This window comes from Bombus pascuorum, chromosome 1 (genome assembly GCF_905332965.1).
Source record: "Bombus pascuorum chromosome 1, iyBomPasc1.1, whole genome shotgun sequence".
Lineage (NCBI taxonomy): Eukaryota > Metazoa > Arthropoda > Insecta > Hymenoptera > Apidae > Bombus > Bombus pascuorum.
The window spans coordinates 29,817,463-29,842,566 of record NC_083488.1 but is presented as its reverse complement, the minus strand read 5'-3'; the positions used below and the strand labels follow the sequence as shown (position 1 = coordinate 29,842,566).

At 32.0% G+C, this 25,104-nt stretch overlaps 4 protein-coding genes across 14 annotated transcripts in view; 2 read left to right on the top strand and 2 right to left on the bottom strand.

Moving 5' to 3' along the window:
* Positions 1 to 2,419: 2,419 nt before the first annotated feature.
* On the bottom strand, positions 2,420 to 12,839 carry LOC132915558 (JNK-interacting protein 3). 10 transcript variants are annotated; one of them, XM_060975463.1, is made up of 20 exons: positions 12,700 to 12,839; positions 11,686 to 12,003; positions 11,465 to 11,585; positions 10,617 to 11,027; positions 10,353 to 10,544; positions 10,236 to 10,271; positions 9,588 to 9,605; positions 9,446 to 9,503; positions 9,311 to 9,367; positions 8,890 to 9,225; positions 8,630 to 8,809; positions 7,599 to 7,646; positions 7,082 to 7,283; positions 6,095 to 6,975; positions 5,793 to 6,012; positions 5,413 to 5,698; positions 5,110 to 5,322; positions 4,939 to 5,028; positions 4,742 to 4,802; positions 4,130 to 4,165 (listed from the first exon to the last, which is right to left on the bottom strand). In XM_060975463.1, the coding sequence occupies exons 2-20, from the start codon at positions 11,992 to 11,994 to the stop codon at positions 4,162 to 4,164; spliced, it is 3,723 nt and encodes a 1,240-aa protein (XP_060831446.1). In that variant the 5' UTR covers positions 11,995 to 12,003; positions 12,700 to 12,839; the 3' UTR covers positions 4,130 to 4,161. The 10 variants fall into 10 exon arrangements, with proteins under 10 accessions (XP_060831406.1, XP_060831414.1, XP_060831407.1 ...); XM_060975423.1 differs by lacking the exon at positions 4,742 to 4,802 and having other exon boundaries at positions 2,420 to 4,165; XM_060975431.1 differs by lacking the exon at positions 4,742 to 4,802 and having other exon boundaries at positions 2,420 to 4,165; positions 5,110 to 5,307.
* Positions 12,840 to 12,912: 73 nt separating this feature from the next.
* On the bottom strand, positions 12,913 to 18,563 carry LOC132915627 (dosage compensation regulator). Of its 2 annotated transcripts, XM_060975467.1 has the most exons (9): positions 18,191 to 18,563; positions 17,628 to 18,123; positions 17,134 to 17,180; positions 16,809 to 17,050; positions 15,066 to 16,704; positions 14,605 to 14,972; positions 14,269 to 14,538; positions 13,951 to 14,196; positions 12,913 to 13,863 (listed from the first exon to the last, which is right to left on the bottom strand). In XM_060975467.1, the coding sequence occupies exons 1-9, from the start codon at positions 18,267 to 18,269 to the stop codon at positions 13,543 to 13,545; spliced, it is 3,708 nt and encodes a 1,235-aa protein (XP_060831450.1). In that variant the 5' UTR covers positions 18,270 to 18,563; the 3' UTR covers positions 12,913 to 13,542. The 2 variants fall into 2 exon arrangements, with proteins under 2 accessions (XP_060831450.1, XP_060831453.1); XM_060975470.1 differs by lacking the exon at positions 18,191 to 18,563 and having other exon boundaries at positions 17,275 to 17,771.
* A 904-nt stretch (positions 18,564 to 19,467) lies between these two features.
* Positions 19,468 to 20,775, top strand: LOC132916045 (probable deoxyhypusine synthase). The gene is given in 4 exon segments (XM_060975790.1): positions 19,468 to 19,479; positions 19,679 to 19,756; positions 19,758 to 19,910; positions 19,983 to 20,775. Coding segments are annotated over 4 exon segments (432 nt in total). The 3' UTR covers positions 20,172 to 20,775.
* Positions 20,776 to 21,080: 305 nt separating this feature from the next.
* LOC132915765 (ecdysone-induced protein 78C) overlaps positions 21,081 to 25,104 on the top strand; it is a 140,229-nt gene continuing 136,205 nt past the window's right edge. Inside the window, exon 1 of the mRNA XM_060975587.1 lies at positions 21,081 to 21,434. Coding sequence (XP_060831570.1) covers positions 21,343 to 21,434 — 92 coding nt within the window. The 5' untranslated portion in view covers positions 21,081 to 21,342. The remainder of the gene's footprint in view (positions 21,435 to 25,104) is intronic.

Genomic DNA, 25,104 nt, shown 5'->3' with positions numbered 1-25,104 from the left:
AATAATACCGCAAGAATAGTATTTTGAAATAACAAGAATTTAATCCTTTTTAACAAGAACAATAAATTTAATCCTATCTAAACGAGGTACTCGATGTATTGAAACTAGCTTCTACTATGCAAAATATACCTTTGGTATAACTGATACGATAACGAATATACGGAAAGATTTTATAATTGTTAAGCCCATTTCACTTAAATTGTTCTAAAGAAATATAATTATAGAGCGAAAAAATTACTTTTTTACAATATTGCTTATCCTTCAAAACCTGGTATTTATTTTACTGTCAAACGCGAAATTATATACTATGCAAAATTTAGTATAGATATGATCGTGTGTATACACAATAATTTGATAATAATTGGTAAAATAATTGCACCTAAATTATGTTAAAAGGCATAATACAGAACAAAGAAAATGTTTTTTGCAGTTTTGCCCATCTTTCAAAGTCTACTGTTTACGTTACTTTCAAACGCGAAATTGTCTAATTGCTTTGAACAATGCAGTTAGAATGATTGCATAAAAATCGAAGTGATGAGTCACGGGAATGGATACCTTCACAAAAATTATAGAAATTCATAAAAACAAAAAAATGACTTAATACGAGTATGAAATCAAACCCTGATTTCTATACTGACCGAATATTTTCTATTATTTTCTATTTCGCATTGTATTCGCGTCAAGATTCTATGATAAAAAAAACCGCTGATATTCCTTAAAAAATAAAGTGTTTAATAAATTTACATTTATTAATTGATGATCTATTTACAATAGGTGTCTATTGTTTATCTTCATATCGATAAATAGGTCATATAAATCTTTTGAAGTAATAAAAGATGTTACTTAGTGCTCAATTATTTTTATCTATTTATATAACTATTTCCAGATAGTTAATAAAAAAGAAATAGTAAAAGAACGATACTACTTAAGACTAAAAAAATAAGGTCAAAGTTTTAAAAAGCATCCGACAGACACTCGCTGATGATAACTTGATCATAATGGGATAAATGGTCATCGAACGATAAAACGATACTCTTAATTAAAATCTTTTACGAATTAAAAGATACTTGCATAAAATAAATAAACACTGGTCAAATGATCTTAGTGGGAAAAATTTAGCCAGAAAATGGAAAGCATTGTGTTTCATTGTTCAAAAGAAATAACTCACCGATTTTTAAAAATCATATATTTTCCAAAATCACTCACGCTAATTATTATTTCATAACATTAAACGTCAAGCATTAAGATCGCTTCTTCAATCGCTTTTGTCAATTCATACAATAAATTATTCATTCGTTGATATTAATTGATAGTATATGAAAAATGATTTACCGTAGTGATAATGATGCTAAATTAGCATGTATAATATATTTCAAGATAATTCCTATCGCAAATATGCTATTAAGTATGGTAATGCAACATCTAGATATAGCATTGTGACGCATAATACATTAAGAATGGCACAAGTACTATTTTCATCATACCTTCGTTCCACAAACATCGATTTGAACAAGTCATTTTCTCGTACCTGCTTTGCTAACCCAGTCTCGTTGTCCGGCCAGTATCATCGAAACCAGCGAAACTTTACAGGAACTGTTTATTACTACACTTCATGCATGTAAAGTTTCAGGTCGCTGGTTAGGATTCGGACGGCAACGCAAATGAAGTTAGCAAACCGTACTCCAACTTCGCCCCGTATAAATAGTCATTGCGATTATTTGGAAAACAATCAGATGTTGTCCCTACAAGTTAGTCTATGTAAATATTCGAAGAAATAATTCAAACTTAGAAACATCGGGATGTGCTTTCTTGTATAGCTCTGTTACACAATTGCCATAAATCAAAAACAATTCTTGGTTAGAGAATACGTACATACTTATAAAGTTAACCAAATATTGCAGCTTAAAACTTTAAGCTAACATTTAAACAATTGGATGCAACTGAATTCATAAGTTGAAACTTACTTTATTTGCAGTCAGCTGAATATGATTAGTTTCTGGATTGTTTTGTGTAACTTGAAAAAATGAAAAGTACTAGTCAAAAGCTAATTTTAATTTCTATTAAGAAAATTTTTCGATTAATTTCCATATTAATCTCTAGTATGATAGAAAGTATGTGGGTAGATATCCAAGTATGTACATATAAATAAATGCGATCATACTTTGAATAAATGCTTAATTGCTATTGAAGATCAAACATATTTTCGTTTGAATTATTTGTTCTTTTACTAAACATACCACACAGGAATAAATTTTTTAGAAGCAGTTTTCAAAGGAACCTTTGTACATCTTCTTCATAGAAAAACATCTTCCGGAACAAAATTCAAAGATTACAGAAACTGTAACGAAGAATAGTTCTATAATTAATATTTCAAAAGAAATATCGTATGCTTATGCTAAGAGAAGCAAATCGAGACGTGTTGTTTCGCAACTTTCTTTATTAACGCCATTGCAGCTTCATCAGAGCCAGGTACAGTTCCGAGCTCGACACCGAAAGCGAGCTCACACACAATAATGCGCAGCCCTTATACATTGTACACATCTTGAATTTCACTGTTCGTCGCTTATAACACAGAAATTTACAAAAATTCTCATAAGCCCGAGTATTATGGCGACTTTTTCCAAGTCTCAATTGCATGTAGGTGTTGTACTACACTGTGTTCGGGTTGCTATACATTAGTTAGGATACGCAACTTTTAAATCGTCTCTCGCTTGAAATCGTACAAAGGATACAATAAAATCGTTCCTCGTCTTTGGTAATGTTATAGGGAGGGAGTAATATTGACGAAAAATAAAATTACAGCGACCGATGAGAGATTAAATATATGATTTCATTTGTGTGTTTATCTGTGTGTGTATAGATTTACCAGAATCGCATTTGTTTCGTTTATGGACAAAAACTTAAATTACATGCTACGTAAAACACTATACAAATATCTCACAATAGTTTATGTACACATAAATTCATAAAAACGCTCTTTAGAGACCGTCTTGTAAGATAGAAGAAAAATAGGCGCGATCGAACGCGATGATATTAGAGAAGAGTTAGTAGCAGAACATAAAAAATATATTATATTCCATGTATACGTATATATATATATATTTTTTTAAGCGAATCAAATCACTTAAGTTTGGAAAATAATATACTCTCTAACGAAAAGAATGTACAATAATAGATTATGCCTAAGACTATTTGAATCAGTTGCACCTCTCATCCCTGCAAATGAACATTGTACAATGGTTGTTATCTAACTTCCATGTAATAATCCTGATTTTTATTGCAGCTAAGTAGCAAATATCACGGCAGCTTTGAAAATCATTATTCCATATCTTTATCCGTTATCACATTTATTGGCGGAAACGTAACGCTATACCTTCTACGTTCCTCAATCAACACTGAATCCAAGCATTCTTAAAACTTCTTATATGTATACGCAAGTACCTAGTTCTTAGATACGTGCCTCGTTCAACGACGCACAAAGAAGACATGCATAATCAAGAAAAAAGAAGTTCCGTTACAAATTACGTTATCAATACGTAACATCGAATTAGTATTCCGATAAAATATTTTTAAAGGACGTTTTTAAAGTTTAAAGCTAAGGATTATAAGCATTGCGTTAAGATATTCTACTTATCTCTCAATTTTAAAAAATTCCCCAATGAATACCCCATATCTAAAAAGTTAATCTTTTGTCAATGTTACTTAACACGATATTCTAAAGGAAAGAAAATTTTCTGTTTAGAAATTACCAACCGTAATGAAATATTGCAAATGATTCTTAATACTCTCAGAAATTGTACATTATCTCCTCCTTTTCTTTCGCTGTTATGCGTATTTGTTTGCGTACTTCGCTACAATCGTTATATAAGTATAATTAAATAGATGCGGCATTCGGTTGACCAAATGATAAGTCTAATTTATCGATTCCACGACAACATATCACGAGAACCGTTTAAACGCCTTGATTTATCTATAGAAATTCAAGCTGAACCATACACCAGGATCAACATACTTCCAAAATTTCTAGGCTAGCCATTCATTGGCACTGGTAAAGGACATTGCACTTGCCATACGATTAGATGACTTTGTTCTCCATGTTCTTCAGCATTTGCAGCAACAGCACTGTTAGATCGTTCCATAGTATCTTCAGTGTCTTCTCCATCACCTGAACAAAATAATTCACAATTACTTGATAAGTGATTAAACAAAAATACACAGTAAAAATAAATAAAAAGTGCGATTATCAGTTGTCTTTTGTACAATACGATGCATGTCAGCTGGAAATGCCCAACCCCCAGAGAATGAAAGAAGCAGGACAATTGTATGGTGTACAATTGCTTGAGAAACGGAGGTGCAGACACAGCTTTTCTATTAATGAAAATTATTGTAAGAATAGTTTGTGCTATACAAAAGCTAATAACTTTTCATTGACTGCTCTTATTTTTCAATCCAGAGCAACAATTATAATGAGAACACTTGTACATAAACACCTATACATCTTAATGCCGATATTTTCATAAAGAAATGAGAATAATTATTTCAATGTCAGGTTAGAAATGTATCTAACTACTAGCCAATTTGTTAGTTTAGAATTTCATTACACCGTGCACAAAACATACTCTCGTTAGTTAGTATAATTTTCGTTGGTAAATAACACAAACGATATATCCACTCAATCAAGCAGTTATGTAAATCGAATAAAGATCCATCAACCGCTTTTCATTTTTCTCTGGGGGCATACCTGACCAACTGCCATACAATCAGATGAGTCGCCACGTCACTCTCGTCTTCCGCCTCATCTGCTGCAAGTGTTATAATTGTATAAAACAACATCTTGATTATGTTTTTATATACCCAATGAATTTAATTTTTTGTGCTTATAAGGGCAACCAAATAATTTGTTAAAAACACAATATTGAAATTATAAATATTACTCACCAACTCTGAAATCTATATAGCCTTCGCCACCTGAAAGAACAAGCATTGCCGGTTGAGTACCATCTGACACAGCACTTTGACCGCCATGACCTACAATATAAATTCGATATTGTAATATATTAATTTATTTCTAAAAATTAATAGTAACCAATCAATTATAAATGAACATACCAGGCACTGCAACAAACATTTTTACTGCATCTCTATGTCCATGAAAGCTAAGTTGAGCATGAGCCATACTGCAATAAGGTATGTAACTACCGGGCGTAACACCACGATCCGAGGCAAAAATTCTGATACCAACGCCCGGTGCATCACTTTTAGCATTTCCTACTTGAACTCTGGATACTGCCATTGATCCACCAGCACCTGTTTTACATACATCTTTTATTCATAAACATTTTATTGTCATAGACATTAACATTTAGTTTATTATTAACTTCTATAACAATATAATTAATTCTTTGAACTTACTTTCAGATAAAGGAACGGAAATTATTACTCCGTTTCCTGTGCCGATCCACAGCCTGTTGGAGGAAATGAGTAACGCGGTAATTCTTACAAATGAGAAACCAAGTTTTCCGGTTCCAAGCATTTTGCTAACGTAAGGTTCAATATCAACATCCTGAAGATGTTGATAAGTGTGAGCATGATAGAGTCTTAGTGTTGAATCTAATCTAATGCTGACCCACACTCCTTCACCCAGCCAAGCTAATTGTCTCACTTGCGACTCTCGCCGTGGATGAGCATCCACAGTGCACTGAAAGTTTAAATTATAAAAATGTCCTTAATATGTTAACACAGTTTACTACATATTAAAATTTTGAAAATATAGATAAGTATAACGTATATACCTCAACAGTCATTAAAACTGGATCTATTACATGAATTTTATTTCTATATCCGCACCATACCGTTTTACCACTAACGGCGGTCATACACCTAATTGAGTGTTGTGGACTACCCAAAGTAATCACATGGTACTGAGACAAATCCCATTGCCCGTCTGGACCTCTTCGAAATAATGTAACAGTTCCGTCGGCAAGAGCAACAAGAACTCGTCCTTGTACATGTCTAAAAGGAAATATATATATATCACATATGTATTGTAAATTAAAATACAACAATGATTTAATGTGTAGTAAAAGTTACATACACGATAGCCAGTGCAGCATCCTTCAATTTGACTGAATGCAAACAAACTGACCATTTAGCAACAGCTGAATGAACGAACACCGTACCATTCTGAGCTCCAAGCCACATTGTCGGTTGTATTGAAGACATTTTTTCTATAGGTGCATCTTCCTCAACTTTATTTTCTTTCTCCTCAGTTTTATCTTCTTTTTCATCCAGTTGTGAGTTTGATGCCTCAAAATTAGCCTTCACAAAGTATACCTTCCCTAAATTTATTGTTTCGCTATCTACATTTTCCGAACTTTGTGGTTCAGTAGTAATACTTTGATTAACATCATCCGATTTTTTAACATTTTCATTATTTTGTTCTTCTGATACATTTTCAGATTCATTTTTGTTTTTTTCCACCGAGGCTTGAATTTCCTGTTTATTTTTTTGAGTGTTCTGTTCAGTATTTGAAGTCGTATTTACTTCGTGATTATCGTTCTCATTCACTCCATTAGCAGTTCGAACTGGATCTTCGTTCATAGCTTGAGTGTAATCACTCTCTTTGGCTCCAGGTACACTTGCAATGCAAAGTAAATGTCCTTGACAAACGCTAAAGACTTCCAAAATATCCGCTGGATTGTTAGCATCTATCACAGTAACTTTTGACATCTTCTGAGTCGATGTGCAGATCCACACCAATGAGCTAAGATGTTGTTCTAATTGTTCTGCCTCGACCCTTTGATTTTCATTCTCTTGAAGCTCCTTATCCAAATGTTCAACAGCATCTTCCACTTCATTTTTTGTATTCGTACTTACTTCTTGAGCTTCAGCAGCATAAAACACACTTCCTCCAACCATACAACCGCCATCTCGTGTTTTACCACCACTTAGGTTTACACCAGCACCACACCATATCTAAATAATAAAAGACAAAATAGAATATAGCACAAACTATGTGTTTAGATCTGATTACACAAAAACAATTACACATATTTTATATATTAATAACAGATAAATGCACCTTCATGCCAGGTTCAGATTCCTGTAAAGGTCTGCAATAAACTGGAACAGGAACGGGTTGTCTAACTGGAGCACTTGGTTTTCCAGGTAAACTCCAACCATAAGCATGTAATCGCCCATCCTCTTTCCTAACATGTGCACGAACTTGACGATATTGCTCTCTTCGTTCATTTGCACGTCTTGCTACGAGTTTCTCAGAAGATCTGTAAGAATGTATCAAAAGAACATTAATTATTTATGATTATTTTTGTAATACACATGATCAAGACAGAATTTTGAATTATAAAGTTAGTAGATTTACTGAATGCTGTTATTTGTTCAACCATATATTCCTATGAAGACTCTCTTGATCACAGAACACTTTCTTGAATTCGAATGAAGCTTTAATCCAATCGTTCTTTCCATCATCTTGTATAACAATGTTCAGGTTCGTTATTTATACAATAAGATTTATATATATATATATATATATCCACGTGTAGAAGCGAAATGTTAGACATAGAGCAGAACAGATTTACCTGCTGGCCAATAAGCACCCCACCGAAAACCAGAATAACCAGGTATCTCTTGACAACGCCATGAAGGACAGGCAAGGACGAAACCCGAACGAAAAATCAAAGCGCAGAGCAAGAGTGAAATAAAAGCCAAGTTTATAACATAGTCAAAACTTCATTTATTTATTGATCAATAATGATCATATATTATCTTTCTTTTAAAAATGTACAAACTTTTATTTACAAAACTATTGCTTTTCCAGCACGACTTTGCAAAGATAACAGACAATTTACTTTGTTAAATAAGTCAGTACTATTCTGAAATAGTAAATGGTAGATTGATTTATATAATAGGTATATGTAAGCAATTTTCCGTTTCAGTACAGACGATTATTTATAACTTTATTAATATTACGAGAAATAGATAGATGTATTAATGAGAATAAGATTATCAAAAGGGATCTGTATGCCACGGACCATAATCCTCAGTCCTTCAATACTTTATACTGCGCATAGAATATACACCCACAATTTTTTTTCATAAAAAATGGCAGGTAAGAGGAAAATCGTAATGACAATTTGTTAAAAACCATCACATTTGCAAATTTCTCAGGCAACAAATTATTTAGAAATGACTCACATTTCTTAAGAATGATCAAGAGTAATTGAGAGTCGTGACAAAAGATTATGGATCCCAACTGACCAAAGAGGACTCTAATCTGGAAAGATGATATCGATTCAACAAAAAAAAAAGTTATAAGTCAAGATATCGAAATTCTACCCCACCAAGAGAAAAAATCTCTTGTTGTTGCAATAGCTTTGGTAAAAATATTAAAGTAAACTTTACATATAAAGTTTATATAGTGATTGTGTATATCTCTCTGTAAAAATTTTCGTTGTAAAAACAATCACAGTTATTAAAATTGTAGTTAGAAGAGGGCGTGATGGTAAAAGAAACAAATCTCTATATGAAAGATAGAGAATAATTTGTCAGACTTCAGTGTCAAATTGTTATAATATCTAAGTGCGTGTATAGAATTTGATTGATTTCTCACATGGTGTCTCCCTGGTCGAAAAACTCATGGCGACCTTTCAACGTACGTCTACGCATGGTATCCAGAGGTGGTGCTGGGACAACTTGATTGGTTGGTGCACTATACCTCATATGAGGTAATGTGTGTGGTCCACGAACTAAGGCTCCTCGATCCGCAGGTCCTGTGAAGAGACTACTAAAACTACAAACAAGACAAAAGAAAGTAATAAATTGTTATCACATTCGATATTTCAGTTTCTTTCTATGTGAAATGATACTAACAACTTCCATACAGATACTTTTCCACTTGATATACTAGAAGGATCAGTCTTTGTTGCTCTTATCATCTCTGTCCATCTAACTGCTTCTTGAAGTTCCATGAAACGTTCCTTATATTGATTTCTCTCCATAAGCACCCTAGCCATCTCAACTCTGGTAAACCTCTTCCTCTGTGCTAATGATACATCTTCTTCATCGTCGCTCTTGGCTGCTTTTGTTGCTGCTTCTGCCTCTTCCTTAACTTTTTTCAATTCTTCTTCAAGAGTAGCGACCTTCTGCCGTAAACGTTCTTTAGTTTGTTGCAAACCCCGAATTTCTTCGCGTAATATTTCTTGTTCACTGAGAAACATATTTACTTATGTATATATTGCATATTTACAAAATAACACTTATTTATTGTATCACCTCAAAAACGAGATTTTACCTTGTGAGTTCATCTACTTTCACGATTAAATCGTCTTTTACAATGTTAAGCGCATTTCTGAAAAATAAATATGATATATAAAATGTTATAATAAATATACTACAATATTATTATAAAATATATAAGAGTACTCACTTTGTAGCTAGCAATTCATTGTTTTCCATAATAAGGTTCTCCACTTCTTTTCCCATCCCTAATAAAATATTATTTTTCATAATTAATACAACAAAACATAAATGCTTTCATTGCTAGCAATACATATATTAATATATCTTACCAAAGAAGTTGTCATTGACTGCATACGAGGTTATTTATATCATGCGATTATTAGTCAAAATATGACCACAGCCAGCAGAAGTAAGGAGGTAAGCAATGAAATATAAAATCACATTAGTACATACTTTTCCATATAATTCAAACAGAAAACTTGTAATTTCTAAAGGAAGGACAGTGCTAGAAAATAGTTAATTTTGAACAACGAATAATATTAACAAATATTTTACAACACCAATCTAAAGTTAACTATTTTTTACTACTATCCTTTTTATATAATTGTTACTATTTATGTGATCTAGATAGTATTGTAAAATTTTTATTTCATTAATATTTTATAATTATAATTTTAATATTAACCCTCAGAGTTCCAAAGAATTAAGTGTAAGACCTAATTGTTAACTTAAGAATTTGGCATGCAATATTGATTTTATTTGGATATTTATTTTATCAATATTAGTATATAGGAAAGTTGAGCATGCTTGATTAATATAAAACGAATATTGTACTATTCAATTCGTCAATGACTATATTCATCGTAATGTACGTTTCTTCTTAGTTTTGCATATGAGAGAATGAATTTGAGAACTCAAAGGATTAACAAATAAGTAATGATATTTGTATAAACGTTTGGTTATTTTATGAAACATACCCGACGAGGCATATTCCCCAGGATGTACCCAACTACCTAAGATTTTAAGGACAAGGACAGTATTAGTTATAAAACTCTAAAATTATATCAAACATTAAACTGTTTAACAACAGTTACCAGTAATATCTGCTCCTTCATCCATTTCACCTAATGCATCAGCATCTTGAAAACTGAGTTCCTGGTACAATGTGTTACCACTTCGTTGTTCTCTCTCTGTTCTGCTTCTTCCACCAGGAGTAGCTAACTTTTCTACAGTCGGTGATGTCGGTGTAACCAAAGGTGGAGGTATTTCAGTTTCTGGACTCTCATCTACAAATTAAAAAATAAAAGTAGGAACATAATATTACAGAACGAAATTTTCGCAGAAGGAAAACAACATACGTCTAGAAATTGCAGTTGTTTTGTTTGCTTGTACTGGTTTATCTGTTAATTGACTTTTATCAGATGTTTCAATAGCAGCTTCGCTGCTACTGTCCAACATTTCAGTTCTTAAATTAGCAACAACATTTGGTGGACTTTCTTGGTCAACATCTTCTGCATTTATGCTAGCTTCTAAGCTCTGAAATCCATAACTCAATGGTCCAGAACTTCGAGACATGTGAGTTAAACCAAGAGATGGTAAACGAGATGGACCACGGCCACTAGATGAATTTTCTAATCTCTCTGTGCTTCCAACTAACATCTTTGTCCTTTCCATATAATCTACATGCGTTTTAAATAGTTCTGTATATCTCTCATGCAGTCGAGTATATTCACGCTTCAATTCAGCTTCTTTTTCTTCAAGACGAACAACTAAAAAATGATGAAAATGATATTCCATGTCTGCCTTAACAATTTTATTATAAGGATTGTAGTATATTACAGAACACTCTCTAGATTTTACTAGAAACATACAATATGTCCAATTTAAATGTATGTTATTATTTTCGTAATTATTAAAAAATTTTTCGTATTTTTAATAGTTAGAAAAATAATGGTATATATACATTTAAACGAGATATACTATATACAACATAAAAGTAAATCATATGTTAAATACCTCATAACAATAAATAAAGCACTTAATAATAAAACAAACTTTTAGAAGTATACATGCAAATACTTGAAGTCCCACAGATACATGTTTATACTATTAATCAATTAGATAAAAATAAAACAAAAACTTTCTACTCTACTGTAGAGGGATATTCTGTGAAGGGATGAACTGAGAGAGCCATTAGCAATTGTACCGTGATCATGTGAATTCTTTGTTTTCAATTCCAGCATTCTTACAATTGATTCCAAACTATCAATTTTTGATAAAAGTTCTTTTCTCTCATCTTCTGCTACATCTTCAAGCTCCAGCAATTTCTAATCAAAGTCATAAAGGTTACTTTTTCTCAAAGAATGTTGTATATAATTCTAAGTGAAACATCAAGATTAGAAAGCATTACAAAAATTTGAATTATACCTGATCAGATGTTTTTCTTAATTGTTTTTCCCTTTCATATTGTGTAACAAGTTGTTCATTGTCTTCTCTTAATAACTCTAATTCAACTTCACGCTCTTGGTTTTCGGTATAAGATATGTCTAGACATTCTAGGACATTGACTAGGAGGGGCATTAGGTCCTTGACCACATCTTCGTCATAACGTGCTATCATTTTTTCAAATTCTTGATAAATACTACCAGCCAGAGATTGTACTTTCTCTGACATGACCACATGACTATCCTCATGGGTCCCATATACAGTTTCTTGATCCATCTCTATTTGACTCATTTTTTATACCTAAAATACAAAAATTTCGAATAAATATTTAATTTTAATAATTTAAATTTTTTGTTTGAGTCCTATTTTATATTTTTAATTTTTCATTAATGTATCACAGTAATGTCCTAAAGTAGTTTTTAGGCATTCTGCCAAGTAAGGTGCATATATTACAAAATAGGAATGACAAGTCAAAAACAGTATTGCACAACTACAGAAGAAAGTAAATTTTCATTATTGCGCATTTAAACAAGGGGCAATTTATATAAGGGAATTAATATAAACACGTAGAAACGATCGTTGCACTCAACTCTTAATAGTCAGTACTTTGACTTTACTTCGTATGGTAATCGAGAGAATTTTTTAAAAAAGCTTCAAATAGCAAGACATGGTTAAAAAACATGAATCGCATATTCTTTACGCGGTTTAATATTAATCGTTACTTTATGTCGTACTAATTGTCAAATACGGCTAAAGAATTCTTGACGAATGTTTGTAAGAAATCCAAATGTCAGACGCATAACTGCACATAACCTTTCACGATACACAATTCAAGATCGAATACACTTTTAAAACGAGAAGATTAAATCAGGTCATCACGAATTCACATTACAGAACTGGTGAATCCCGTCGTACATGATCATTTGCATTATCACTATTTTTAAGTATCGGAAGGTTCCCCAGAGGGACAACGAGGTAGAAGGTGGAACGTCTTGCCTTGAAGTGGCCCGTTCCGTGTTGTGATCTGTGACGTTTCGCAACCACTAAACTCTTGCTTCTCCTTTTTTTTCCCGTTGTTTTTCTCACTTGATTGAACACTTGTGTAAAACGTTGTACCCGATCATATGAAACGCACCAAAGCGGCGCGGACTAGAGGGAACATTTTTCATGCATTACGTTGTTCAATTTGACATTAGCCAATTTCATTAGTTTCTGTCAACTCTGTTGACGATCGTCTTTATACGCAAATTTTCGCCATTTTTTTTTCTACTCAGTACCGACCACGTACCGACCACGCACCGACCAATACTACAAACGTATGGTCGTCTCCTGACGTGTTCACAAATAAACCTATGAAATCACAAGAGATGGAAACATTTTTCCGTTTCCATCATGCCCGTTAGATGGCCGAGTCTTCATTCTGTTTCTACAGAATCCTAATCTGTAGTTTTAATATCTGATAATATGTAGCGCTATAAGAATGCATAATTTGACTGTAATATTTACGTGAGATAGGTATTGCATATCTCTTTAATGAATCGTACTTTCAAGTTATCGCAGCACTTCTTTAAAAACGCGCTATTATATATTAACAATATGTATAAATACGTCCAAATTGTTAAATATTTTTGAAGGCTTTATTTATACTGTTATTTAGTGGGATAACAAATATTGTTAAATAAAAAGAAAAGCAACAACATTTTGAATGAAAAGATATAAAAATAAATATATGTTACATTTTCAATTAAAAGATAATGTACAACTACGTTAAACATATCGCATACACATCATAATAAAGTTTTGCTAATTTTACACATTAAAGATTATTTAAAATTATAATTAATAACGACCACGAAAACCTCCTCTACCACCCCAACTTCCACTGCCTCTTCCACGTGAATTACTCATTCCGTATCCACTATAATCACCGCCTCTGTATCCACTGTAACTGCCTCTTGAATATCTACTACTGCTTTCACCATAAAGGCTTCCACGATAACCGCCAGCTCCGCGCATTAATTTTGCGGGATTATCGCTTCCCGAATGAAAACCAGTCGAATATCCCCTCGGTGGTCTTTTTGAATAGAAACCACCTGTAATCTGGTCCAGTTCATAACGGCAAGCATTCATTCCGCAAAGCGATTTGATTACATTTAACACCTAAAAAGAAAGCAAAGCAAAAGCAAAATTTCGTAATATTTAAGAGAAGAGTAATACAGCAAAAAACATTGATATATAGAATAGTACTTTTTGTTCATTAGGACTTAATTCCAGAATAGTTTCAGGTTCTTTTGCAGCTTTCACAACGAGACTTTCTAATGCGGGTCGTAAAGCTACTATTGCTGCTGCATGAGTCGGATCCATATCTAAGTTGATCCAGTTATCCAGTTTTACTACATTATCGACGTACTCGACTTTTCGAGAACCAAATAATAATAAATGAATCGGTGATACCATAGTCATTTGTTTGCAAGATACTGCTCTTGTACGAATCTGTGAATAAAAATAAATTAACATAATCCTAAGATCATTTAAATTTATTACATTAAAAGAGAGTAATCTTACCTTTTCCCCGAATACGAATAATGGAAATGGGAAATTTTGCTCAAAATTACTGCAATTCACTGACGTTTTGTGAATCAACGCTGCTTTAGATTCAGTAGTAAGAACCTTTCTTTTTTCTTTATGATAGCAAACATTTGGATAAAGACCCATACATAATAATGCAGTAATTGTGTCAAGACGAGTATCTGCACCAGCGTGATAATTTAACGGTTTAGGGGAAAGAGTTTCTTCCGGAAATCCCGCACTTAGCAGAAGTGCTTGCAATTGATTCTATAAATATAAAATATTGTTAACATATTATTCTACAATATATAAGAAGGCATTATTTATAGTTACCTTAGCTTCCCATGTCACTCTTAATGTGGGCAGACTTAAATTTTTCGAATCACAAAATATTTGTTCTTCATACTCTCCGATAGATCTAGCTTCTTCCCACGATTGGAAAGCATGTAACATTGCTACATGATCGCTATACCTTGCACCAGCAAATGATTTTTGTTGTGCAGATAACCGTCTCAGATCAGGTCCCATATTATACACTTCTAGAAATGTTGTACTATTCGCAGCCATTGTTGAAAGTGCATCACCCACACAAAATATACAACCTAAGATCATCATTTTACCCAAACGTGGTTCTATTGGTAATCGAGCCAATATTTTTCCAAGAGGCGTTAATTCATTATTTTCATCCAAACATTTCATCTCTGAAATAAATTGCAATTATAAAACAAAAGATAGTTTTAAACAATAATGTGACAAATATTTATATTTGATAATGTTTAATGGAGAAAACGTACCGCGTAATATGACCTCTGCTTCGATTACAGCATCTATTGGTGGTGGTTCAATTGCTTTTGACAAGAACTTTCCAATACTTCCTAATCTTAATAATTTAATACTCAATGCTAGTTCGTGTAAAGGTGTCCTAAACATTTCGGGTGTCATATGTTCGTCCATTTTATTGTATCTCGCTTTAGAACATAGATGGAAACAATACCCTGGTCTAACACGGCCTGCTCGACCCTTTCTTTGTTCTAAGTTTGTCTTACTAGCCCAAACAGTAGCATAGTTTGTCATATTATTATGAGAAGTAAAAAGCTTCATTTTAGCTTTGCAAGAATCTATTACATAAACTACATCGTTAATTGTGATTGAGGTCTCGGCAATATTTGTTGCTAAAATAATTTTCGTTATTTCTGGCACTACAGGTTCGAAAACTTTATGTTGATCTTCTCTTGGTAATTGTGAATGCAATGGTATAATCATGTAACTTGATCCTCCATAAACAGGGTGTTGCTGTAAATGTTTCATTAATGCGAATATTAAGTTCCAACCAGGTAAAAATATTAGTATAGCGCCAGAAATACTTTGTGTCTTAATGTATCTTAGTAGAGCTTCTATGAGTTCAAAGTTTATCTCCTTTTCATTAAGTTGCGCCATGACATTCTTCGTTCGCATAGAGTACTGCGCGTCAATAATTTTATTCAAATTTTCTTCTGGTTCTCCTTCAATTGGTAAATCATCTGTATCCCGACTTTTTCGTTTCTTCGAATCCAAAGGTGGTACAAAATTTGTTAATTGTATACAATCTTCTAAGAAATATTGTTGTACTGGATACGATCTTCCAGGTATTTCTATTACCGGACAATTATTGAAGTAATTACTGAATAACGTAGTGTCGATCGTAGCAGACATTAGAATAATTCGCAAATCTGGATACATATGAATCATATCACGAAGTACAACCATAATAAAATCAGAATTAACATCTCGTTCATGAATTTCATCAACAATAACATGCGATACACCCCTTAAGCCACCTTCTAATTTTCTTAAAAGTACGCCAACAGTACAAAACATTATACTGCCGTAAGGTCTTGGCAAATAAGATTCAAATCTTACAGAATATCCAACAGATAGTCCTAAATGTTCGCATCTTTCTAAAGCAACTCGATCAGCTACAGACACAGCAGATATTCTTCTAGGTTGCGTAATAGCGATACTACAACATGCACCTTGACCTGATGCAATGTAGTCATCTAAAATAAACTGACATACTTGAGTTGTTTTACCACAACCTGTATTTCCTCGAATAATAATTATAGGATTTTCATTAATAGCATTCATTATTTCATTCTTCATTAAAAAAACTGGTAAATAAGATCTTTCCTTAATACTTTTTTGAAGTCCCTCATCTTCTTGCAATCTTTCTCGTTGTTCATGTAATAAATCCTCTGACAGCTGTTCTAAAGACATTAAGGCTAATGGTCCCTCGTCAATATTGCAACCAGTCCATGGATTCCAATTTTGTTGTGGAGGAGACCAACTTACTACTCCAGCTGGTTGTGGTGCTGATGAAATAAAATCATCTAACACTTGATTTGTTAATAATGAGAACGAAACATTAGATGAATCACTTTCTTCCTTTTTATATTTCTATAATACAAATTAATATTATAAAAATCATAGCTTAATTTATTTAATAAAAATAATGTAGATTTGTAATAGTAATGTTAATATTAGTAAATAATATAAATCACCTGATATAAGTTCACTGGAATTGGTTTTATATCCAGATCATTCAGAACATCATATATCTGATTTATCAAATCTGGTGAAATTTTAACTGGATATGGTTTTATTTGTTCTGCTTCTTTATTTTTTTTCAAAGTTCCACTAAATGGCTCAATAACACCAAGATGATACAACTGTCGAACAAGAGACAAGGCACAACTTTTTGATGCAGTTTGCTTATTTGAACCAGTCTCACGACCAGTAATATCTGAAATTCATTTTTAAGAACTTTTTTGTTATGAATAGATATTGACTTAGATATCAATTATATATATTACTTTGAAAACATACTTCTTTCAAGTTGTCTTACATAAAATGTCATTTCAGCCATGAAACCCCTAAATATAAATTTATATTATTAATATTTTATGTATATTTATATTATGCTTAATAAATCTAACAAATAATTACAATGACTAAAATTCAACTTACCATTCGAAAATATCCAAGACCATATTGGAGTACATTGTGATAAATTTCTGTGAGTGATTGCACCAAAACCATTATTGAATCATTTCAATAAAAGTTCCGGTTAAACAGCAGTTTCGTCTGTGCACAAGAGAAAACATTTTTCTCTTGTACCAGCATTAAGTATAAGTAAATAGCGTACTCTAAAATGGTCTTGTAGAATTTCAAATGCTATGGTAAGTCACTTATGTAAGTTTCTTTATAGCATCTTGAAACAGATCTTTGATACAATTGAGGATTTTAAATGACATCACAATACCACATTGATAAGTCCAACCCAATGTAAAAGTAAACAGCTACATTGAGACAATCCATACCTAATATGATCTGGACCAAGTGGAGTATATTTGTAATCAGCATTAATTTTGTTAGTTTGCATAAATTGATGAAGTTTTGATTTAGCATTTTCTATAGTCCAGTTCCCATGAATTCCAGAATTTACATCAACATCTTCTGCATCTTCAACTTTTTTCTGATCTGCTATTCTATCAATATAAGTATAATTGCTTTCACCATGTTCATTATAAGCCCTATATGCTTGACCTATGTCATTTGGACCCATTCCATCTTGAAATACAGATTTTATTGGATATACAGACTCTGATTTAATAGTTATTACTCCCTGTTCGAGAATGCTTTGTGTATCTTTTGGAACATCATTAGCATTTACATTTCCTGATCGAACTAAATAATTAACGTAATCTTTGGCTGCATTTCCTTGAGCATCTTTTTTGCTAGTTGAGTTTCCTGCACCCACGTAATCAAATCCGGGTACTCGTAATTCACAAAGAAATCGTTGTCGGTGTTTCGGCCCTATAATGTTATTAATTATGTAACATGTCTTTATTTTTATATTATTTTGAAAATGATATTATCGTACCTGTTGGTCTTACATCAAATTGTGGTTCTTTGCAATTTTTTGCGCACCATTGATGAAAGAAGGATTTTATGTCACCCATTTTGGCTGTACTTTACTTTATTAACTTCTTATATATGATAGAATTTAGCTTTAAGAATTTTAAGGTTCGAAACTTCAGCGTATGTAAAATTGAGCGCTCTTAACGTCTTTTACACGTTATTACGAATCGTTCACATTCAGTACGTTACTTTTACGCCATATTGGCTTCTATCCATTATTTGTCCAATAAGTGAAGTCGCTGGTTATAAAATGAATACATTTGGATGTCAGCCATTTTGTAGCGGGATTTTGAATCATGAGTATAGAATTAGATTTGTTTTAGGTTATCATTTTCTCTCCAGCGCGCCATGACGCGGTCGGTTGTGCTAGAGCTAGTACATATGTATAAACTAATTTTCGGCGAAGTTCAGTTCAATGCTGATCTGTGTAAACATAGTGCAGATCATTGTGACGGGTGTTGCGGATCAGTTAAATGAGAGATAAAAGCATATATATATGACGCCATACTAACTTGTAAAATACACTAGAAATATTTATAGAGAAGAAATAATTGTAAACGTTGAAACGACTAACTGTTCTTTTGAATTCATATTCTACACAACGCTATTTACATGCCTGACTGTAGCTAAATACATACATACTACCTACTATCAATTACTACGTTTATTATCTACGTTGTTTGCCTACACCAAATTATAATTTACAGTATAATTTGCAATTAGTGACTTCACTCATTGATCGGAATCATGTAATAATTACATATCGCAATACATTTTTAGTATGAATAGGAAAATTGTATTAAGACTCATACTTTCATGTTAGGTTATGTTTCCTTGTAAGCATTGTATATATATATATGTACATACGTATATGTATAAGAAGCATTCCACAAAAAGCATTATATATATAATTTAAAAATATAACAAATTTCATATAAAAATGAATGACACATGAAAACCCAGCAATTGTAGAAAGTGCTATATCATAGCTCTCCTATTCTAATTGAAACATAATTGTGTGAAAGTTTGTGTAGATTATTCACAAAATCAAACTTTAGAAAGTAGTTAACAATTTCATATGATTAAAGTATTAAATGATATCAGCATGTTTTAGAATATGACTAGAATTAAGGAATTGCCTATCATGTTTTATCAGAAACATATAAGAATTCTGATTTTTGAGTAAAACATTTTGGACTAGCAGTGGCTACAAATGGACTAGAAACATTTCTATTGAAGATGATCAAAGTGGTAAATTAGAAGAAAATAAGTTTATTGAAAATATCTTCATATATAATATTTTTAGAATAATACATACATTAAACATAGATTCATGAGAAATTCAAGATATTATAAAGTATAATTTTTCTTGTACAATATAAAATGATTCATTAAAATATTTAATAATTTTTAATATTATTGACAATTTAAATATATACTTATGTTACAGGTTGAATGTATCGTAATGCAGTCTATAGCAGGTGGTATGGAAGAAAATTTAATAAAATGCTTAGCATTAAGATATACATATAGAAGATTTTCATTTATGATTAGAAAAAGAAAGTCTTAGGCAACATGGTATTAATAGAACAGGAAAGTTAATACTTAATGACAATTACTGTCTATTTGAAGATTGTATTATGCTTACATTAGATACAATGTTGGCTGAACAGGAAGAAAAGGTATGATTTAATAAAAGAGAGCTGAACATTTTTTTTAGAAAATTAAGCATTTAAATATTTATGAACTTTTAGGAAATGATTTGAACACCATCTAAAGTAATAGCAAGACTAGGTGTAGAAATTAATAACGAAGATTTAATATATTATGGTGCTGAAGAAAATAATATTGTAGTGTTCAGCCATACTTTGTCAGATGGCAATTTTCACTTCTATAGTAATCCAGGTCTAATTATAGACATAATCTCAGATTTGAACTTGTAAAATAAGGTTTAATATTTATATATATAATTTAATTTATTTATTAAATAAATATAGATTTTATAAATATTACAAACAAGAAATATAACAAATATATAATACAATGATATTAAATATATTGTATGTTACTTATTGCATATTATGTTGATTACTTCACAAATCTTAGGCAATTAAATACAATGACTGTGAAAACAATAAACAATGGCATGATTATCATTGGAGGTAGTGTTGTTAAAATATTATTATACATATGAAATACAAATGTCAAGGTAATAAAGAAAGTGTAAATATAAATAAATTTGATAACAAATTTAATTAAAATAATTTATATACCAGAGAAATAGTGCTGAATATGTTGTATTTGTAAATACATCTTCAAAATTTGGTGGCAGTAATAGCAGTGCTCATTCAGATGAAGATATTTCATGGAACAAGAGTTTAAATGAATTTAAAACTAGTTAAAGTAACAATATTTTAGATTTGTGCAGATGCATCTCTGATTTTTCCATTGCTGGTTGGAGAAACTTTTGCTTGACATTATTACTAAAAAAGAGAAAAGATTGTTTTAGACATTTGAGAAAAATCTAATAAACCATTTTTAAATGAATCTAACCGCATTTCTATCGTCTCTTCCATATACATATGTATATGTATGTTTTTATGTTTTTGTAATACTTTGTAACTTAGTAAGTTCTTTATGATGTTAATAATATCAAACAAAAAATTTTTTATTAAAAACTTAGGTTATAAACGAACCGTTATATGTGTTTTTTTTTAAATTCTTATTATTTTGTTAATTTTATAAAAATTCAAGAATTCTTCGACGGCGCGGCGCCTGCGCAATGATAGTGTTCTTACGCGGCAGGTGTCCGTGGCGCAGGGTTGCAGGCGTCGGATAGTGGTTGTTCACGGTGGGGGTAACATCGTTTGTCAGTTGTTTTCCGTAAGTCCGCGCTCGTGGACGGGCGCATGAAACCAACCCCCAACCCCTTTGTCAAGTTCCCCGACTTTATGGTTTCTGCCCCCGTGAAATCAGACGTTCAGAGACTGGCGGGCCCGACAAAAATTCTCACCTTCCGTACGATATCCCTTCTGATTCCCATCTCGTTGATCTCGTTAACATAATACCCTGTTAATTTCCAACGTTCGCATTGATCCGTCATTGTCGGTATGAATGATGATGGACGTGGAAGAAACCAATACCGCGTCCACTGCAAGTTCCTCACCAAGACCCTCCAGCCCTGCGGCAGATTCGACTTTCATCAGGTAAGGATTCAGAGTTTTATGTTTCTTAAGGTTAGGCTGCACACTATTTGAACGATCGCATACCAATACAGGACTATACATATATAACAACTATTTTAGAGTTGTTCAACAGTTGTTACCGAATACAAAAACTATTTTTACAATTTCTTTAATATGAAATACTGTTTTGTTCGCTGTATAAAGCGTATAATGTACATTACGTTATTTGTTGGTCTATTTGAAATAAACTTCGAGGAAGATATATATATATATATATATATACACGTACATAGGTTTAAAAATAAAAGTGTTGGTACAACTGAGGATTTGAAAGAATAAACGATACAAGTAATGAAAAAATAAGAAGTAATATTTCAGTGGAAACTAAGTATCAATTTCGATTAATATTTCTTGTTTATTCTTTAAATTTCTATTTCTGACGTCTATATCGTTTACAATTTCAATTCCTCAATTATATCGGGAAGCGTTCATCATAATGGCGGCAATATCTATTTGAAAGAATCGAATTAACATTTATACTTTGATGAATTTTATTATTATTCAGAACAGACTGTGTGCATTACTTAGTGTATAAGTAGATAACGCTTTGTGCATCGTGAAAGATTTTTGCTTCTGAAGTCGTTACGTTTTTCCTATTACACAGTCGCGTAACCTGACAAAGCGAGCGAAACTTTTTGAATGTGTGCATGATCTTCTAAAGTGCTCCCTTGGGAAAGATGATAGAGTCGTGTTTTGTTATCGTGTCCATGTTTTTGGAACTGAATGCAATTGTACAGGTATCATTTAATAATGCAAACTTTAAGAGCATCACGTCTCGTCCTTAGCATTCAGCCTTATCTTTTTATCCAGCCGGTTTATGAATATAGACGACCAAGATCTGCTAACTGATTTTTTTTTGAATTACCGAATTCGTATTTACGTTCACGATATCCTATATATGAATTTTGCTACTATAAACGAAGAAAACTTCTATGATTTCCTTGTTCGCAGCATAACTTATTTGACGTAGTCTTTATCATTATCCTGCTATATAATAACCTAACCTTCAATTGGTATCATTCTATTAACTTAACCTTCAATTGATATCATTGGTATCATTCAATTGGTATCAATGTGTTAACTATGTATATCATTACATGATATATACGATATATGATATACCTACATATTTAAGTTACTTAATTTTAGGATACCTTATTTTAATTCGAATTTTCCATTTTACGCGATAAAATCCATGTACGCCATTTATCGCGTAAGATACAGAATTCGAATTCGAATCGAAGTTATTAAGATTAACCCTGCAATGAAATCTAACGCTAACTGTACTGTTGTGGTCATTTATAACTAACTAACAATGAGAATACAATTTGATTGTAGGATTGTAGGATTTATAACTGTGATGACTTTATAGCGTGTCATTTTGACTATCTTCTCGTTGCGTCACGAAATTATTTTTTTATTATAAACTCTACACTTCCTTGTTGCGAAACGATATTCATTTTACGAATTTAAAATTTAATCAATACTCACATATTTGACATTTGAATAAAAATTTACATATTTGAATTTATTTGTAACCGATATTTCCTTATTTTGAGAATATATATGTACAGTTAGTTTACATGTTATATAGTATATACGTTATATAGAATATTAACTTCATATATTATAAAATTTAATTATTTATAAAATTTATTTATAAAATATGTTTTCCAATATTTCGAATCAACGTAGTTCAATTTAACGAGCTTCTCTTTCGTTATTTTCTTTCCATCGTGAAATTAATTGCCGTTCATTTATTCATAAAATTAATCGTTGTTATTACGCGTTTGCAAAATAAACAGTTTTGACGAGATGCGAGTTATAGGAGAAAAGCTTCGCGGAAATGGACGTTCCATTTAATTTTAAATATGTTTTTTGCAGCGGCTTGCAAGTCGATTTCCTCGTCTTTTAGTCATTGTTTTTAAAAACGCAAATGCCGGGGAAGGTCTCTGCAAGCGTTAAACCTTGTTCGTGGTTTACAGTGCGTGAATAAAGAAATTTAATTGAATACATTGTGCCTCTCGGAACGAAAGAGAGATCGGGCAAGCGAGTTTCGAAATAAAAATTACGCGTTCCTTATCGTTCCAACGTTTCTGTGGCACAACCTGGGGAAACGGAAGTCGAAACGTTGGTTACAATGTGTTAATACTTCTTCGCGACTGGATCAATGAGCGCATGAACGTTGTTCATTATTTTTTCACGCGCAATATGCACGTTCTGCGTGTTCATTACTTAGTTGTCATTATGCGCCGTTTCTCTTTATAATAATAACCGTGTCGTATGAACGGACAGGAAAAATGTTTCATCGAAGCTAGTACTCAATTTCCGTTATTTGTTCGTTATTTTTATACACTATCGAGCTTGACCTGCTCAATATATACTATCCAAAAGTTAATGTTCAGTGTTATTATATTATACGTATAACTTAGGATTATTACTACAAACATTTGCTCATTAGCTCATTAGCAATTATTTAACATTATATATGCATCGTCCGAAAATCCAGAATCAATATATTATAGTTTCTGTTGATCAATATATTATATATCAATCAATATATTATATATATATATTATATATATATATATTATATCAATATATATTAGTGTTTGTTGTATTATTTAGTTCCCGTTAAAATCACATTCATAAAAATTAATCGTGTCATTGGATTATTTGAAAAAAGAAATATCAAAATTTCCTTTTCACATTTTTCCTTACTCCATATATTCCTATACGTAATGTATCTTATATCGAAGAAGAGAATATTCTACAAGCATCATGCAAACATATACACGTATGAGCCAATTATAAAAGCATAGACTTCCTCGTGTAGCGATATTCATTTCCGGGATATCTTTTCTGAATTACCAACCTGCTTCTGAAGCTTCCACTTCTTCGCATTCTTTTATTTTTCGCTATACGAAAACCATTTACATATCTTTTTGTGCCATCTACGCTCGCTCATCATACAATCCTTATTTCAAAATGAAAGTTCTCTGCGAGCAAGTCGAGTGTGTTTACGGTGTTGCTAACTTCTTTTTTTCCTTACGCGCATACTTTCGGCACAAATAATTACCGTTAACTATGCATCTAAGCGGAGAACTTACGAGAGATTCTTTATTTTTACACTTTCTCGTTTGCCAAGTGCAGTAACTGTTCATTATGCGCTTTTGTTATGATTTACTCGCTGAAATCATTCATACACGATGCTCTGCTTATTCTAGCGCTCCTTAATTCCACAAGAAAAAAAAAAAAAAAAAAAGAAAAAGGAACAAGACTGTAGAGCAAGGTTTTACAATGAATCTTTGGTTAGAAATCTATTTTAAAATTTCTGGTAGTTGGAACAAAATTAAATTTGTAATTTATAATTCTACGTACGGACAAAACATGATAAATTCGTATTTTTCGTATTTTAACCTAGTCATTTCTTGGGTTTAAAGATATTCTAAAAACAAGTGTTGAAAGTTCAGCATAGCACGTCCTTTCAGAGTTCATTCATTTCAGATTACGCACACAATACAGGCGGGAACAATACGATAATTTTTTCGCAGCGAAGCAGTTTGGCAATTCAATATGTTGTTAATCAATCCTAAGCTACCAAACTTGTATTTCCTTTCTCTTTTTTTTT

Bases quoted from the DNA above. Each gene is read 5' to 3' on its own strand.
- LOC132915627 (XM_060975467.1), bottom strand. From the start codon at position 18,269: ATGGGTGACATAAAATCCTTCTTTCATCAATGGTGCGCAAAAAATTGC. The intron at 17,051-17,133 runs GTATGTTTTCAA...AATGAATTTCAG, and splicing joins TGTAAGACAACTTGAAAGAA to ATATTACTGGTCGTGAGACT. The intron at 14,539-14,604 runs GTAACTATAAAT...TTATATTTATAG, and splicing joins GAGTGACATGGGAAGCTAAG to AATCAATTGCAAGCACTTCT.
- LOC132915558 (XM_060975423.1), bottom strand. From the start codon at position 11,994: ATGAGTCAAATAGAGATGGATCAAGAAACTGTATATGGGACCCATGAG. The intron at 11,586-11,685 runs GTATAATTCAAA...GACTTTGATTAG, and splicing joins TAAGAAAAACATCTGATCAG to AAATTGCTGGAGCTTGAAGA. The intron at 4,166-4,938 runs GTGAGTAATATT...TATTTTGTTCAG, and splicing joins CTATATAGATTTCAGAGTTG to GTGATGGAGAAGACACTGAA.